Consider the following 18,428-nt stretch of genomic DNA (forward strand, 5'->3'; position numbering starts at 1 on the left):
TCTTTACACGCTGAGAGAGCAGATAGCGGGCGGCTGTTTAAGCAGGGCCTCGCAGAAAGGGCAGACGGGTTTTGCCCTTAAAAAAAATCGGGCAGGGCGCGGCGCCCTGCTAAAACAGCCTAGAGTGAACACTATGTATAACGGTAAAGAATGAAGCCAACAAATATTATAGACCAGTACTACTTTTCTAACTTGTTAACAACTGTAACAAAGCAGATCAGGGGTTTTCAAGTACCATAATGCAGGTAGTGTTTTCATGGTATCTTTGATCATGCAGTTGTGAATTAATCTACTTTGCTGGGTCAGAAATTATCCTGTCTGTTTCCACAGACAGAAATCCTGAAGCCATGATCTGCTGGGGGTACTTGATAACTGAGATGAAAACCCCTGTAAATAGAATGAAAGGCATTATAAGAATAAATGAATTTAGGCTAGGCCAGATTATTGGAATAGGAAACTACCTGGGAAGAGAAGAAGCTGGCTGCTATGTAGGGAGGCCAATCCCGGGCCGTTTTTTCAATCCCGGGATTCGGGATTGAAAAATGCTCAATCCCGGGATTCCCGGGATTGCAGTAGGGATCAGTGAAGGGTGTAGGGAGCAGCGCTGGAGGGTAGGTAGCGGTGCGGGAGGGTGTAGGTAGCGGCGGGGAAGGGAGGGAGGGTGTAGGTAGCAGTGCAGGAGGGTGTAGGTAGCTGGGCGGGAGGGTGTAGGTAGCTGGGCGGGAGGGTGTAGGTAGCTGTGCGGGAGGGTGTAGGTAGCGGCGGGGAAGGGAGGGAGGGAGGGTGTAGGTAGCTGGGCGGGAGGGTGTAGGTAGCAGGGCGGGAGGGTGTAGGTAGCTGGGCGGGAGGGTGTAGCCCAGCCAGCCATGGACACACTGAACGCGGCGGCATTTCAAATGAAGCGCCGTCCGCCAGCCGACCAGAGTGGCGGACCAGCAGCCAATCAGGGAAGCGGGAATCAGTCGCTCCTGATTGGCCGCGGCAGCTTCCCTGATTGGCTGCCGGTCCGCCAGCTCTGATTGGCTGGCGGCCGGCGCCACATTTGAAGTGCCGCCGCGTTCAGCGTTCGTCTATGGCTGCCGCCCGCCTAAGTGTAAGTAGTATTACTTACACACACTCCCTCCCGCACATGCGCAGTGTAATCCCGTGAATCCCGGGATTGGCCTCCCTACTGCTATGAGTCTGTGTGACAAATATACAATGTATATACAATGGCTGCTACTTTACTGTCCGCTACCCGATCCATCCAAAATAATAAAAAATAGCGAAACTCAAGAACCTTCCCTTTTCCTAAATTTACAAGACACACAAACATGAAACACATATATATATATATATATATATATATATATATATATATCACACAGACACATACAGTTTACTACAAAGTGAAGTCAGACGTTGACATCTGCTCGCGGGGCCAGAAAACAGGAGCAGTAATTTAGTAAATTTGTGTGTTGTTTTGCGTGCAACAAATGTAGCCAATTTCCATCCCCCACAGCCAATAATGTTTGCGGTATAAACCTTTCATCCTTCTCAGCGGTTTCACCTATGCTGTAATCATGGGCCAGGCATGCACTGTGCCACAGGCCTTGCTTTGTGGGGTGAAGAGGTTAATTGTAGCCTTGTAAATGACCAGTTCCACAGACAAACACATGCTTGAGCTGGGATGAAATGAGCTTGTTCCTGGTGGAGATCTGCTTCCTGATTTTCCAACTGATCTGCTTGAAGGGGCAGCTGTTTCACATTACCGTGCCCCTTTAAATGCTCCAGGTTTAATTAGGCTACATCCATATCACGCTAACATTAACAAACAAAGAAAAACCTGAAGCGGGCAACAGCCAAATGACATAGTAAATGTAAGTAATAATGAGGGGAACTCCTAAAACATAAGGCGTTAACCCGAGGGAACTACATGGTGTGAGGTTAAAGGGAAGGTCATACTCTGTCCTACTCCACTGAGTTATGGAGAGCTACTAATTCTAATCTGTGATCATGGGCCTTACCAGTTAAAGCTACTGGAGAAGGAAATTCTGTATCAGTTCGATAGTACATATGAGAGATATACCAGGGTGGGAGTTTTTTTTTTTATAGAACTAGTGATGTTGCCTATAGCAACCAATCACATTCTATTATCTTCTAGGAGCAGCTATGTAAATGTAAAGTAAAATCTGATTGGTTGCTATGGGCAACATCACCAGTTCTAAAAATAAAAAAACTTCCACCTTAGTAAATTTACCCCACTGTATGTTCAAATACTATCCAGAGGGTCTACTGGGAAGCAGACTCTCCTTTTCCCCCTTCCTCCCGCAAGCACACACTGGCAGCTCCATCCTATTTGCACTTCTCCCCCTTTCCCTCATCCTTATTTTATATATTCAGCAAAGTCATAGGCAGCTGGAAGACCATGCCATAATATAAAATGACATACATATATATTAATAATAATTGGAGCAATTTGCAATCACTGAGGGTAGTTCCAATTGTCAAGCTTATTGCTCAACCAGACAGCGCAGTCTTCAGGGGATACCGCATGGGCAAGCTAAACGCCAGGGAGAGAACCAGAATTCATGTGTTCTCATTGCAATGTAAGAGTCCTTAAAATGTGCAACATAAATTCTCATTTCAGCTAACCAAGACAATAAGGAATATCCATTCAATACTCCTAGTAAATAAACAGAAGTTACAGCATCGTAACTATGTTGTAAAGGTTCAAAAAATGTCAATATTGCAGTCTATTCCTATAAGCAGCAAGATGGCAGGCACACTGCAGAGAGTACACGAGTTCAGGAGCTACAACTAGAGTAGGTCATGTAAAACAGCACACTTATTAAACACATATGCTTCTTGGCTGCATTGTAATTAGTTTAGATGAATGCCTGCCTTGCTTCTGACATGTAACACCCATCTGAACTAATTGGAATGAGTCCGATTTTAAGTGGCTAACCCAGCAATCCTGGATATAGGGGGGGTTATTCAGGTTGTTAGCAACTCAAAAAAAAAAAAGCCCACTAATGGGCAAAGCCATGTTGCACTGCAGGTGGGGCAGATGTAACACGTGCAAAGAGATTTGTTCATGTTACAGCAAATTTAACGGATCCCGTTGCCAGAGCCAGGTTAAAATTTCCCATTGACTTGCTCTGCCCCCCCCAATATGGCCACAGTGCCCCCGTGCCCAACCATCCCGTCCTGAGTAGCACATAACAGCTCCCAATTCCCCTCATCAGTGTCACAGATGCAATGTGTCACATGATGCTGATGATCAGACTCGTGTCGCTCTGCACTGTATGCAGTCTGTATGTGCAGAATGCAGAGCCACAGCAGTCTCCATACAGAACAGGTGTCGTTGGGCACCTGTTCCCGGAAATAGTAGAGTCAGGCTGACCCTTTGTGGGTGGGGGGGGGGGGAGCCTCCCTTAATCTGGCCCTGGCTATTACTCTGTGTTGTATAACAAAGTACGTTCACAGTCACCGAGATGTGAAGAGATACCTTTGATATAGTAACGGGTGCACGGTCCCACGCTCTGGGGGTATACCGCAGTGATAATATGCAGAATGTGTGCTTGCAGTCTGACAACCCTGACCCCTCAACAGAGCCTGATACTGCAATGTACTACCAATTAAACATTTTAGGAGACAATCAATTATGCCATATCCAGAAGGTGTCCAAAAACCTAGAAATCCAACACTCCGTACACCTATGAGCTCACCTCTAGCATGCTTCAGCTCCTGGGCGGGGCCTTTCTCATATAGCCAATACATTATTAATGTAGCAGAGGACAGAAAGGGAGAGAGTGTACAGTTTTGTAGCTTTGATCATCAAAAGAAACCCTTTTTGGCAGCAACGTTTTGCATTAGTCTTTCCAAAGCGTTATTTTTATTCCAGAAGCAGCTTAAAAAAAAAATCACTGTGTGCATCCAAATATAATATACCGGTAGCTTTTATTAATTGGCTTGTTACTTGTAGGGCTGTGTGGGACAGAATGGTCAATAACTGTTTCAGAACTCTAGGTTTCTTTGTGGATTGCTGCCCAACTTTATGTTCCTTTTGATGAATACTTTTGTTGGTGTGTCTGTAACAAGAAAATGGTCTCCATATTCCCATGCAGGGGTGATATCATCTTTAAACTTGTAGCTTTTACAGCTTGTTTTATCAAAAATTGTGATTGCTTTAACAACTTCAAATTGCAGTTGGTCTTTATACAGACTGTACTATTGATGTTATGGTGCCCATACACTGACATGCGATTTATTGCACCGATGCATTCGCATGATTGAACCCGATATCGCCCTAGTGTATGGGCACCATTAGATTTGTAAAAATGGCATGAGGAAGTCTTCTTTTGATGCAACAATTTCCACGTATGGTACTGTATTATGAAGTAAGACAGAACAATATAGGGTCAGATTGGCACACAGGGGTACAGGGGAAATCCCCAATGGGCACCAACAACTCCTCTAATGTCATATATCTATATATTAGTTATATAGTTTTTGGCCACACCCCTTACCCCTGTTGAAGATCTTTTGCACTCACACAGATGAGCAGTGGCGTCACTACGGGGGTGCAGCCATACATGGGTGTCACCCTCTGAGGGGTGACACCAAAAAGCTGTCTCCTTCTCAGAGATTGGGAGCCAGGTGCTGCAATGTGACATTATCATGCAGTGCCCGGCTCCTGTCACTGAGGATGAGCCAGCGAAGCAGGGACAGTCTCTGGGGGCAGCCCAGCATTTCTGGGAGTTACCCCCAAAGTTACAAATGTCCCACAAAGCCACACCCCCTTCCTTGCCCTCTTTTCCACCACGCGCACCTTTGGCATGTGGACAGTCGCTAAATGGTGCACTATAGTTAAGTGTCACCGACCCCATTGACGCCACTGCTGGTGAGCAAAAGGTTCCTGCAGATTTAGGCCTTAAAACTAATGGCATCCAATTCCCGGTCTGTCACCAATAAAAAGTCAAATTTCAAGCTCAAATGCTTCTGACGTGCTGTCAACGTACATTTTTACTAGCGTTCAGGAGGAGAAAAAGAGGACACTTCGCTGATCCAATGGCTGCTAAACAATTCTCCACCTTAAAGTAATAATGCTAGTGGATACTGGAGTCCTAGGGAATGACTCTGTTTTCAGGTGTTGCAGTCTCGTTGAAAATACTACTACAATGCATGACATTGACAACTCTGAAAATACCTGTCCATTTACTTGCGTGGGATGGTAAAATAAAGATATGCAGTCTGTATATAGCCTACTCTAGTGAATAAGTACTAAAAGGTAGGACGTTTCCACACCTTAGTGCAACATTTGTATTAAACCATAGCAACCAAACACATTCATTATCAGAGATTGTGGCTGTTTCATTGCTGCGGTTCAGGGAAGTTAAATTCAGTATTAGTAAATTAGAGCAAATGTATTCAGCTCAAATTAAGTTGGCGAATGCCCGTTCTCCCAAACTTATTCAACTGTAGGAGAATTGAATCGACCCCAAGGCCCCACTAGACAGGTCTCTTTCCGGCAGTACAACTCTTAGCCGATAGCTGTGATGTGACCATCTCACAGTACCGTAGCTTTTCTAATGATATAATTCCAGAATATTCTAAATATGAAAACGGTCATGATATTCTAAATGGATTATGCACTATACAACAGACCGTCAACACAAATGTGCTTGATTCAATCCAATGACTGCTGAATAGCGCCGGGAATTAGCTCCCGGCACTACTCAATACAGCGCAGTGGTAAGTTGGAGAGTGTTTTGTCGGGAGAACGGCAATTCTCTGACTTAAGTGTTTTTATCGCGATAAGGGCAGAATTCAGCATTGGGCCGGCACTTTTGTGGGATTTCTGCTCACACCCCTCCGGGGGTGCGAGAAGAAATCTCGTCGTCGGGTGTCACATGGCGTTGCATTGAATAGCGCCGGAAGCCAATTCCCAGCGCTATTCAACTGTCAATGGATTGCATCGTGCCCCTTCAAGGACTCATTCGCACACAACTGCAGGGAGAGTGGGTAAAACTTTTCTGCATCTATTTTATTGTTAGTGCACATTAACCACGTGAGAAAGAAACTGAAGCCGTGTTCCGTAACTTTAAGCGCATAATTAACATTGTGAGCTCTGTCATAAAACTGTGAAAAGACCTTTACCAATAGTTGGCTTTGGAAAAAGTGCTTTCACAGCCTATGGCTACACACGGAGCGCGTTACCACATAGGAAACTCAGATTTCCTCTGCACTTCTTGAGTTTTGGATAATGTTGCTTCGCCATACACAAGTATGGACAAAGGGACCCGCAGGGAATTCAGTAAACTACAGTTTTAGATAAAAGCATAACGCCACCTAAGGATGGCGCTATGTTATACATAGGATCCTGGGCAAATCGCACATGTACAATACCAATGAAAACAGAAGTGTTTACTGGGCATGCTCAGTGTAGAGACCAGCGTCACAGTGCGCAATTAGAGAAGAGTCTCACGCAGGGCTTGTTGTTATACAGTCAGTGGACCAGGATACCTCAGAATACTGGAAAAGGTAAGTATTTCTTTTTGAATAACGCCATTACTTAAAAAAATTAACACACAAAGCCATATGATAACTACCACTAAGTACAGAGAAATCTTTAGAACTCTTTTGACTTATTTTTCTGGACTTTTGATGTATTTATTAGCATGTATTTATTGGGTTTGTGGTATGTACAAGCATTTTATAATATTTTACATTGATCCTACATCTACTTTGGTCTTATTTACACCAGTATACATCTGTCCTGTGGTCTTGTTTTCTCATTTTTGCTTTATCTGCAAAATACTGCTGAAACTCTCTTTCCAGATGTCAACGTTTCTGATGCAGTAAAGGGAAGTTCAGGAGGAGGGGGAAGCACTTGTAGCTTTCTCCTTACTGACAAAAACCATGCATCTCTCAGTCAGCTCTGGGAGCCTAATCAATCCCCATCCGCACACAGCTGCCAGTAAGGGGAGAGAGTCTGCTTAATCCTGCACTATGCAGCAGCACGCCAGTGCTCAGCTGATATACACAAACGGGAGAAATGTAATTATCCAGATTAGAGCCTGGTCTCTATTCCGTTCTTTGATCAGGTTTTCGATTGTATTTCCAGAGCAAAGTACTTTCCAAATCCATAATACAATTTGATTGCTGACCTCAAATGCCTTTTTCTTTTTTTATTAAATTCAATTCTTTCTAAGAAATAAAATGGAGATGGGAGTACGGAGTTACTGTTGATGTATACAGGTATTTGTAAATAATAATAATAATAATAATAATAATAATAATGTAACAAGAATAGTTTAATATGAATGCTTCCAGTGCCGCAATGTGTTGCATTTCAATCAGCCGGCGTCCCTGCAGTGTGCTGAATGACAGAGGGAAGTGGCCTGTGGTTTAAGGGGAGGAAATGGAAAGGAATTTTAATAGAACAAACAGTGGCTCCGCTTCCTATAGGCATTACTTCAAAGGCAGCCCTACCCCACAGCAAACAACATAATACAGAGGCTATCAGTCATCTCACAGCAGTGCAAGCCTATTCAAGGTTTACACGCAGGCCATGAGAATGCAAAGCTGGATGGGCAGCATAAGGAACAGGTCATGCGAGTCTGTGCCATGCAAACATCCTAGATGCTGGGATGATACCCCGGGAGTGAGACAGTGTTTTGGAAATTAGATGCCGCATGTCAGATGTGAAATTAGACAAGTCCTTTTTTTTTGTGCGCTGCACCAAGGAGAGAAGGATGGTATTAATTCCATAATTATAATAACACACTTCAAAAGGCTCCAGTCTCACACAGATAATGTTAAAGGTAATTCAAAGCGTGTGCGGGGCACGGAAGGAACTGAAGACGTATTATTAACATCAAAGTACTTCTGGCATACTCAAGAGGCGTGTGTGAACATGGCACAACTGTCAAAGGTGCTTCTCAAAAAAAAAAAAAATCTTGCAGTGTGGATATAAGACTGTAAATCCGGGTACACACCTGACCACGGTGCGACCGATCAATGCAATGTAACGATATATCACACCGCTGTACACACTCCACAATCTGCAAAGTATCGCTACATGCTGCAAACAACACCGTGTCAGCCGTGGAACTGAAGTATTGGACGTGCAGCACATCCAATGGGACGATGCGACCAGCCCAATTCATCATAAATTGGTTGGATCTGAGGGTATACATTATAAGAAGGTTGCGGCTTTACATACATTGTATAGTGTGCACGTATCTTAAGGACAGTTACTTAAAAAACATTTTTTTTAAGATACCCACTTTTGCCTTTGGCCTGGAACAGCAGCGGTGCAGCATTCTATTGTGGATGATGCCTGCATTTACTCAATCCGGCCAATAAAGGGTCATCTACTGACTCCCACCACCTCCCCCAATTACAGGTGTAAGTGGTGGTTACACAACGCACGTCAAATCCAATTACCACCATAGCACTACAAATTGTGTAAGCTGAACAGGATAGTTAAAAAGTGTTCAAGCGCAAACCCACAAGTGTAAAATGTCTAGAGCCGGGTACACACTACACATTTTGTTGTGCATTCATGGTACCTGCGATCACTCTGCATGACTACTGTGTACACATAATCGATTGATGAACTGTGTGGTCGCATCTTTCCATCTAATGTGATGCACATCAGATGGGATGATGCTACATGCGATGCAGTGCATTAACAATATATCATGCGGCATATCATGCAACGTGTACATGGGCACAATCTACCAATGCATCACAGTGGCCCTTGCAGGATCGCTGGGTCATCAGAGTGTGTAGCCAGATTTAGTACATTTCATGCAATGGCAACCAGTGGTGGCTTCAAAATTCATTTAGGGGAGCGACACCAACTGCCAGTGAGTCCCGGCTGGTGATGACTGGCAGCGTTCGGAGTGGCAGTTGGTGTGGCTCCCCTAATTGAATCTCCACCTTTGCAACTGCTGGCAACACAAATGGAAGGAAGCAGATTCTAACCAATTATGTGGTGCCATTACATTGCGGTTAATCCTTTTTCTCATTTAACATCGTCTCCCAAGCTCATTACCTGCAATAGGATCCAGTCTCTAGGTCGACAGTAACTCGGTCGACAGGTCAAAAGTTCAACATGAGTTTTTCACAATCTTTTTCTTTTTTTGACCTTTTTCATACTTAACGATCCACACGGACTACGATTGGGAATAGTAACCTGTGCCGAGTGCAGCGGTAGTGGAGCGAGGCACCTTGCCCGAAGCCGCGAGCCATGCGAGGGGACACTGTGTACTAATTAGAGTTCACGGTCACTGTACGGAGAAAACGACACCTAAAAGAATCATGTCAACCTTTTGACCTGTAGACCTACACCATGTCGACCTAGAGACCCTGTCGAGCTAGTTACTGTCGACCTTGCATACCACACCCACCTGCAATGAGGTGTTTGTGCTTCGAAGAGAGCAAACCCTTAACTCCAACCCTAGTTATTAAATTGGTAAAGAAGTGGACATATGGGAGGAGAACGCAACATATTCTGGGTGAAAATGGCCATGTTGGAGAAAAAGCAATTATTAATAAAATTTTCAGACTTTACTGTTTGCACTATGCAATTCAATTGCTTATGAGATGGGGGGCACTATTCAATTGTGTGCTCTTTTTATCGTGCCCTGCAGTGCTGGATTTCACCGTATAAAACTGCTAAGCCCAACTAAAGTGTTGGGCGTGACACGAAAAGTGCCATTTAAGCGCCCAAACAGGTCACTTTTTACACATTTCTGCTTGCCAGCATGATGGGAAATGCCAGCGCCAGCAGCTGTTCGTACCCAAACGGAGCAACAATTGAATTGTTGAGCGTCCGGCACTGACAGCCACCAGCGCAAACAAATAAATTCCCCTTAAATAGTTAAACAATGGTTACTGTGTACAAAAGTTTGCACAATGCACATTCTTATGATTGTAACTGCAATGGATATATTTTACACCACATTGAAGATAATGTTATCAGTAACACTGCATGTAAAACGTGAGTGTTTGACATATGGCGGCTAGTAAGCTTTTGAACTTTCTTTCACTGAAGTCAATGAATAAAACTCCAGTGACCACAATGAATTCATTAAGCACAGAAAATGGAATAAGCAGCTTCAAACACAAAAAACACACACTCAAATGCAATGCCAGGTTGTACGTTCTAAGAAGGAACCCTGATTGCTTACTTGCTAACCTACAAGGCATTAAACACTACACTAACATACATTTCTTATGTCAAAGGGGGGGGGGGGGGGTTCATTTGCTTTTTGGGTGCCCAAATATAATGGCCATCCATCGCAGCAATTCAATTATCCCCACCCCCCCATACGGTTTGAGTGACACAACTGCGCACTCAAAGTGCCAACTTATCGCACATGTCAGCTCACCACCTCAGGAGGCTGCGAGCTGAAATGTGCCCCTTGGAGCTATTCGCGCCCAAAAGGAGTAACATTTGAATTGCTCCATCGGGCGGCAGGCGTGGGGTAAAAGATCTAAATCACCCCCAAAATGTCTCCAAACTCAACTCCTCTGCTCTGCATCTATCATCCACACGCGTAAACTGCTCCCATTCACGCGTAGAGGACTTCTTTGCGCTGCACCCACTCTATGGTATGCCCTCCCATTTATTTATTTATTACCAGTTATTTATATACTGCACACATATTCTGCAGCGCTTTACAGAGAATATTTGCCAATTCACATCAGTCCCTGCCCCAGTGGAGCTTACAATCTATATTCCCTATCACATGTAACACATTCACGCTAGGGTTACATTTGTTGGGAGCCAATTAACCTACCAGTATATTTTTGGATTGTGGGAGGAAGCCGGGGCACCCGGAGGAAACCCACGCAAGTACAGGAAGAATATACAAACTCCACACAGTTAGGGACATGGTGGGAATCGAAGCCATGAACTCAGTTCTGTGAGGCAGTAATGCTAACCTTACACCGGGATGCAATCAATTTGCTGGCTGTTGGGATCCCAGTGGTCAGGATACCGACGCCGGAATCTCCATAGCCGACAACCGGTATTCCAGCGTACAGGGACTATTCCCACTCGTGGGTGTCCACGACACCCATAGAGTGAGAACAGAACCCGTGGCAAGCCCGCAAGGGGACTCTTTGTCGGGATCTTGACAGCCAGCATCCCGCCCGCCAGTAAATAGTATGTAAACTATTACACCATCCGTACTGCGTCCCATGCAAAAGATTATTTTCTATCCTCTGAGCGTTTAATTGCTCCCTGAAAATCACCTCTTCAGGTAAGCTCATCAAATTCCAGAACCACCCATGTAACCTCGGTAGACTATTCTGTCCAACTAGCTCCTCATTCTACAGTTCACACATAACTCTACAGTACACTCACACAACCAGCTGACCCCATGACAACACTGCTGTGCGACTGAATCACACAGCCTTCCAAGATCCTCAACAATCTGGCTGGACCAATATGCAATATGTAGTATTACATTGCTATTTCCCTATAGATTGTAAGCTTGCAAGTAGAGACCTCTTAACTTTTTGTCTGTCTATTATTACCTTGTCTTGTCTTCCTAATGTTTTATTCCCAGAGAACTGAGCTGGGGGTATCCCTCAGCTGCCCGAGCAATTTTTTCATTATTAAATAGTCGTCATCCGCCCACCCCAAAAAAAAAAAAAAAAAAATTGTATTCCTTTATATTATTATTATTTCTTGTTTTACTGTATGTATATGATGCCACAAGGGTTTCACAGCGCCTAACAAAATACAAACACAAATGTGCTAAAACAAGAAAACAGCGACTTACTGCACTAGACAATGCAGGACAAGCACATGGTATATAAACATTTCTGCATCAGCGGCACTGAAATATGCATCAGGGTGCCAGAAACAGAGGGTTAGGTGCTGTTGTAGGTAGTATGGAGTAGAAGATAGTCTAAGAGAGGGAAAAGCACGAGGGAAGAGGGCCCTGCTTGTGAGAGTGTACATTCTAAAGGGGAGGAACAGACAGACAGACAGGGTGACACAGATGCGGCAGACAGTGAGCGTGGAACAGAGGGTTAGGATGATAAATAGGCCCGAAGACACTTGATGTAATATGCAAAACTAAGATACTCCACTTCTCAATGTGCAGTAGAGGATCCTCTACACACGAGTGATCTGCCCTCTCCATTCCCTGCCCCAGTGGAGCTTACAATCTATATTCCCTATCACATGTACACACACACATTCACGCTAGGGTTACATTTGTTGGGAGCCAATTAACCTACCAGTATATTTTTGGATTGTGGGAGGAAGCCGGGGCACCCGGAGGAAACCCACGCAAGTACGGGGAGAATATACAAACTCCACACAGTTAGGGACATGGTGGGAATCGAAGCCATGAACTCAGTTCTGTGAGGCAGTAATGCTAACCATTACACCGGGATGCAATCAATTTGCTGGCTGTTGGGATCCCAGTGGTCAGGATACCGACGCCGGAATCTCCATAGCCGACAACCGGTATTCCAGCGCACAGGGACTATTCCCACTCGTGGGTGTCCACGACACCCATAGAGTGAGAACAGAACCCGTGGCAAGCCCGCAAGGGGACTCTTTGTCGGGATCTTGACAGCCAGCATCCCGCCCGCCAGTAAATAGTATGTAAACTATTACACCATCCGTACTGCGTCCCATGCAAAATATTATTTTCTATCCTCTGAGCGTTTAATTGCTCCCTGAAAATCACCTCTTCAGGTAAGCTCATCAAATTCCAGAACCACCCATGTAACCTCGGTAGACTATTCTGTCCAACTAGCTCCTCATTCTACAGTTCACACATAACTCTACAGTACACTCACACAACCAGCTGACCCCATGACAACACTGCTGTGCGACTGAATCACATAGCCTTCTAAGATCCTCAACAATCTGGCTGGACCAATATGTAGTATTACATTGCTATTTCCCTATAGATTGTAAGCTTGCAAGAAGAGACCTCTTAACTTTTTGTCTGTCTATTATTACCTTGTCTTGTCTTCCTAATGTTTTATTCCCAGAGAACTGAGCTGGGGGTATCCCTCAGCTGCCCGAGCAATTTTTTCATTGTTAAATAGTCGTCATCCGCCCACCCCAAAAAAAAATAAAAAAAAATTGTATTCCTTTATATTATTATTATTATTATTATTTCTTGTTTTACTGTATGTATATGATGCCACAAGGGTTTCACAGCGCCTAACAAAATACAAACACAAATGTGCTAAAACAAGAAAACAGCGACTTACAGCACTAGACAATGCAGGACAAGCACATGGTATATAAACATTTCTGCATCAGCGGCACTGAAATATGCATCAGGGTGCCAGAAACAGAGGGTTAGGTGCTGTTGTAGGTAGTATGGAGTAGAAGATAGTCTAAGAGAGGGAAAAGCACGAGGGAAGAGGGCCCTGCTTGTGAGAGTGTACATTCTAAAGGGGAGGAACAGACAGACAGACAGGGTGACACAGATGCGGCAGACAGTGAGCGTGGAACAGAGGGTTAGGATGATAAATAGGCCCGAAGACACTTGATGTAATATGCAAAACTAAGATACTCCACTTCTCAATGTGCAGTAGAGGATCCTCTACACACGAGTGATCTGCCCTCTCCATTCATCTAACACACTCTGAGTGACCCTATTATCCGCCTGTCACAAATCTCCTAGTAGTAAAGAGCAGGCTGATGGTGATGAAAAGGCTTCTTCACACTCTTTGGTTACAAGATATGTGTCCCACCTCCCTCCTGCTCTAGGGCAGGAGAGAGCACAGAAAGGAAATGCTAATCTCCTGTGAAAGGGTCTATTAGCACTCCCCCCCTTCCCCCAGTAGCCTAGGTGTGGGGAAAAGAGGACAGGCAGCATCAACATCTCCCCAGCCAGGTATATAACTTCTGTAACCAGGAACACAGAACATGACATTACACCTGCGCCCAAATAACCAGCAGCTGGACAGCAAAACTAAGATGACCCTATGATGCATAGACACATAGGGCTCACAGGAGGAGTCCCAAATACAGAATTACAGTATGTCTGAATTAAATATTAAACAAATTATCAACACTCAATAACTGGCCATTTCCTCCTCTTTGAAGTACAAAGACTTTCAACACAGACAGGCCAGCAGCAACCAGGTGTCCTAACACATTGAATATGTGACAGGAAGAGCAGAAAGTGGCTGGATAAATGATTAGATGAGCTTTCAACAGAGACTCTGAACCAAGGTATCTAGTAAACGACGAATACACAACAACGAAAACATCCTACACTCACACCTGCCTAGGTACATGCCCTGCATCCAGTCACCTGGCAAGGTACGTGCCCTGCATCCAGTCACCTGGCAAGGTACGTGCCCTGCATCCAGTCACCTGGCAAGGTACATGCCCTGCATCCAGTCACCTGGCAAGGTACGTGCCCTGCATCCAGTTACCTGGCAAGGTACGTGCCCTGCATCCAGTCACCTGGCAAGGTACATGCCCTGCATCCAGTCACCTGGCAAGGTACGTGCCCTGCATCCAGTTACCTGGCAAGGTACGTGCCCTGCATCCAGTCACCTGGCAAGGTACATGCCCTGCATCCAGTCACCTTCAGTAGCAAGGTACATGCCCTGCATCCATATATACCATTGCTCCAATTATGCCACATAGCCATGTTTGGTGCACCACGGACGAAGTCTCTAAGTAAAAATGCAAAAGTTCCAATGCGAGTGATCGCGCCATTCCATGTGTCATGTATGGTGATGTTAATATGTGACTTTATTTTGATTCCTTTGCAACAAAAGTACTAATCTAGGGCTCAAATCTCAGAATATGGGACCTCCTATGCTAGCAGTTGTACTATCCACGTGGACATCCATTGGGAATAGTAACCTGTGGTGAGCGAAGCAAGCTACCTTGCCCGAAGCGCGGTGAGTGAGCCCAAGAAGGTACATGTTTTAATGTTCTGAACAATTTTAATGATGTTCTGAAGCAGTTTAGTTATACTAATCCTTGGGGCCCCATGTTCTGAACTTGAACCCTAATCTAATGAGCCTGGTACACTGTGACTGACTTTATATGTGGCTATGATGCAAATTTATATGCAAACGTTCTGAAAGTATGAGAATCGCTACCCGTGGCAAAGCGTCTAAGCTGCACCAAGCGTCTTGCACCATAATGTTACCTGAATGAGGACGCATCTGTATACTGCATCCAGTTATCTAGCAAGACTCAAGCTGGGTACACACTGAGCAATATATCGTCCGAACCTGCGGCTCGGACATATAGCCCACACTGGCGCATATGAGTCAGTGTGTATTCCCAATATGCGGATGGCCACAGCCGCTAGCTAGCGACATCGTCAGATTTGATACGCTGCACATCAAACCCGATTATATCGCTAGCGATAACATGTATGCTAATGACAGCCGGAACAGTGATCGTTCCGTCATTCATTAACATCGCTCAATGTGTACCCAGGTTCTGATATGTCGGGGTGGCATATAAGCTGGGTACACATCGCTACAGTGTGTGCCCAGCTTTACAGCATAAAGCATTCAGAAACTAACATGTACAGTATGAACTACTGGCTAGGCGACTTTCCTAAAACTCTCCCCAGTATATCACGTGTGAGACATTCCTATGCCGCATCCTTACTAGCTCTGTGCAAAAGTGTGTGCAGGATGCAAAGCAAAACTAAAGGGGGATACTCACTGAGCGATCGCTGCTTAAAATCTAAGCAATCTGACTAGATTGCTTAGATTTTAAGCAGTGATCACTCCGTGTGTACCCCCACAGCGATAGCGATGCGCAGCCCCGTGGTGCTAGATTGGCCTGCATGCGGGCGGGTGAAATGAGCGGCCCCCCCGTCTCCCCCCGCACGCTCAGCACACATCTCTCCCCAAATCGGGCCGTGAATACTGCCCTTTATAGTGTAAACCTAATATAGGGGGTCATTCCGAGTTGATCGCTCGCTAGCAACTTTTTGCAGCGCTGCAATCAGGTTAAAATTTGGCAAAACTGCACGTGTATGCACCGCAATGCACAGGCGCGTCGTACGGGTACAAAGAGGATCTGTGCTGGGCGATGGATTTAACGAAGAATCCATTCGCACAGCCGATCGCGAGGTGATTGACAGAAAGAGGGCGTTTATGGGTGTCAACTGACCGTTTTCTGGGAGTGTTTGGAAAAAGCCAGGCGTGTCCAAGCATTTGCAGGGCGGGTGTCTGACGTCAATTCCGGGACCAAAAAGTCTGAAGTGATCGCAGCTGAGTAAGTCCAGAGCTTTCAGAAACTGCAACAAACTTTTTTGTGCCGTCAGTTGCAAATGCGTTCGCACACTTGCAAAGCGAAAATACACTCCCCCATAGGCGGCGACTATCTGATCGCAGCACAGCTAAAAATTGCTAGCAAGCTATCAACTCGGAATGACCCCCATAATCCCCAAGAGCAGCAATGGGCAATTCCTAAAGATGAACAACTCTATTAAAGTGAATGCATACATTATAAAACTCTACGCTCTACATCCACCAGTTATATATAGCAGTCACCACACCAAAGATCATCTGTTTAGATTGTGTAAAATAAATACCGAATTATACACAATTATCTCATCTCATAAAGCAAGATTGTTTTAAAACCACATATCCTTATGCCTAGAGACAGATACAGTTTAAGCTGTGAAATTCTGATATATAATAGTTGCAACCACGCAGCACATAATTACACTTACATATGTATTACAGTGCATCACTATAGTACATATCTCGCATAGTGTGAGCAGCCTCAGCCGCAGGTAGACAGGGGAGAGAAGTTACATGTCCGGGCAGAACTTTCTGCAGAGAGCTGCACATCGCTAGACACTAACCTTAGGTACACAGGATTCTACAGGTGCCCTCCGGAGGCCACCGTTAGCTGCACAGCCGATGTCCGGGAACACCAGCACACTCAGGGCCAATGCCAAGTAGAGGGGTCGCAGACACGGTGCCATGGTCCGCAGCCCGACCGGGGAACTGTCTGCTGCTGCTGCTGTTCTGCTGCTGTGGTACTGCTTCTGCGGCTGAGGTCCGTACTGCGCATGCGTCCTAGCTCTGTGATCAGGCCCGCCCTCTGCTGGAAGACCCCGAGATACAGGCCGTCCCGGCGCTGCTGCTGCTGTCACTGACTTGTGTGTGAGGAGACCCCTCTCCTTGTCCCGCCTAGATCATGGGGTACAGCAGCTGCTGCCCACCTTCCATGCTACAGGGCCCACCATCACTCATTCACTTGTGCTGCTGGTTGTGGTTAAAGCCAGATCCATTGTAGGTCTGTTGAAAAAGCCAGATCCACACTGAAGATGAGTACACACTCCGGGTTTTTTTTTAGCGATGTGGACAATTTCCGACAGATCGGAACGACATATCGTTAAAATCATCCAGTAGTATGCACTACGTTGCTGACAATGCGCAATCCTGTGCATCGTCGGCGTCATCCGGCATCGGAACTTTATGCATGTCCACCGGGTGACATAGTGGGTCATTCCGAGTTGATATCTCGTTGCCGATTTTCGCAAAGGACCGATTAAGGCAAAAATGCGCATGGTACGCAGTGCGCATGCGGTAAGTATTTTAGCACAAAACTTAGTAGATTTACTCACGTCCGAAAGAAGAATTTTCATCGTTGAAGTGATCGGAGTGTGATTGACAGGAAGTGGGTGTTTCTGGGCGGAAACTGGCCGTTTTCTGGGAGTGTGCGGAAAAACGCAGGCGTGCCAGGAAAAAACGCGGGAGTGTCTGGAGAAACGGGGGAGTGGCTGGCAGGGCGTGTTTGTGACGTCAAACCAGGAACGAAACGGCCTGAGCTGATCGCAATCTGTGAGTAGGTCTGGAGCTACTCAGAAACTGCTAAGAATTTTCTATTCGCAATTCTGCTAAGCTAAGATGCACTCCCAGAGGGCGGCGGCCTAGCGTGTGCAATGCTGCTAAAATCTGCTAGCGAGCGAACAACTCGGAATGACCCCCAATATATCGGCCACATCGTATCGTACAGTGTGTATGCGCAATTGCACTTTCACGTGCATGGTCTGCGACGTCTCATCTGATGTGCTGCACATCAGATGGGATGACCCATCTGACGGCGTCATGCAGCTGAATGCGGGCTGACGACGCTATGCTACTGATTGCGGTATGTACCTCTATATCACGTGGTCAGACACTGGAGCGTGCTATGGCCGCTTTGAGGAATAGAGCTGCAGTAATTTCTATAAAAATTACCATGGGTAAATTTCTCGCGTCTAATTGAATATCAGAAACCCTGCGGCTGCCCAAAATTTAATGCACCGCAGAAATATTTTTTACTGCATTCAATACCGTATGACCCTTAAGCCCCATACGCACTGCACGATCCCCGCCGACGCCAATATTGGCGGCAGTGGGGACCCGGCGGGGTGTCGGCATTGGCAAGTGCATACACACTTGTATCT

The 18,428-nt window shown here is 45.5% G+C and overlaps 1 protein-coding gene across 1 annotated transcript in view; it reads right to left on the reverse strand.

Moving 5' to 3' along the window:
• The window catches only part of IL17RD (interleukin 17 receptor D), a 166,071-nt gene extending 148,943 nt beyond the window's left edge, over positions 1-17,128 (reverse strand). Inside the window, exon 1 of the mRNA XM_063940851.1 lies at positions 16,836-17,128. Within this exon, the coding sequence (XP_063796921.1) occupies positions 16,836-16,958 (123 nt within the window). The 5' untranslated portion in view covers positions 16,959-17,128. The remainder of the gene's footprint in view (positions 1-16,835) is intronic.
• Positions 17,129-18,428: the final 1,300 nt, after the last annotated feature.

Source organism: Pseudophryne corroboree, chromosome 9 (assembly GCF_028390025.1).
Source record: "Pseudophryne corroboree isolate aPseCor3 chromosome 9, aPseCor3.hap2, whole genome shotgun sequence".
Taxonomy (NCBI): Eukaryota; Metazoa; Chordata; class Amphibia; order Anura; family Myobatrachidae; genus Pseudophryne; species Pseudophryne corroboree.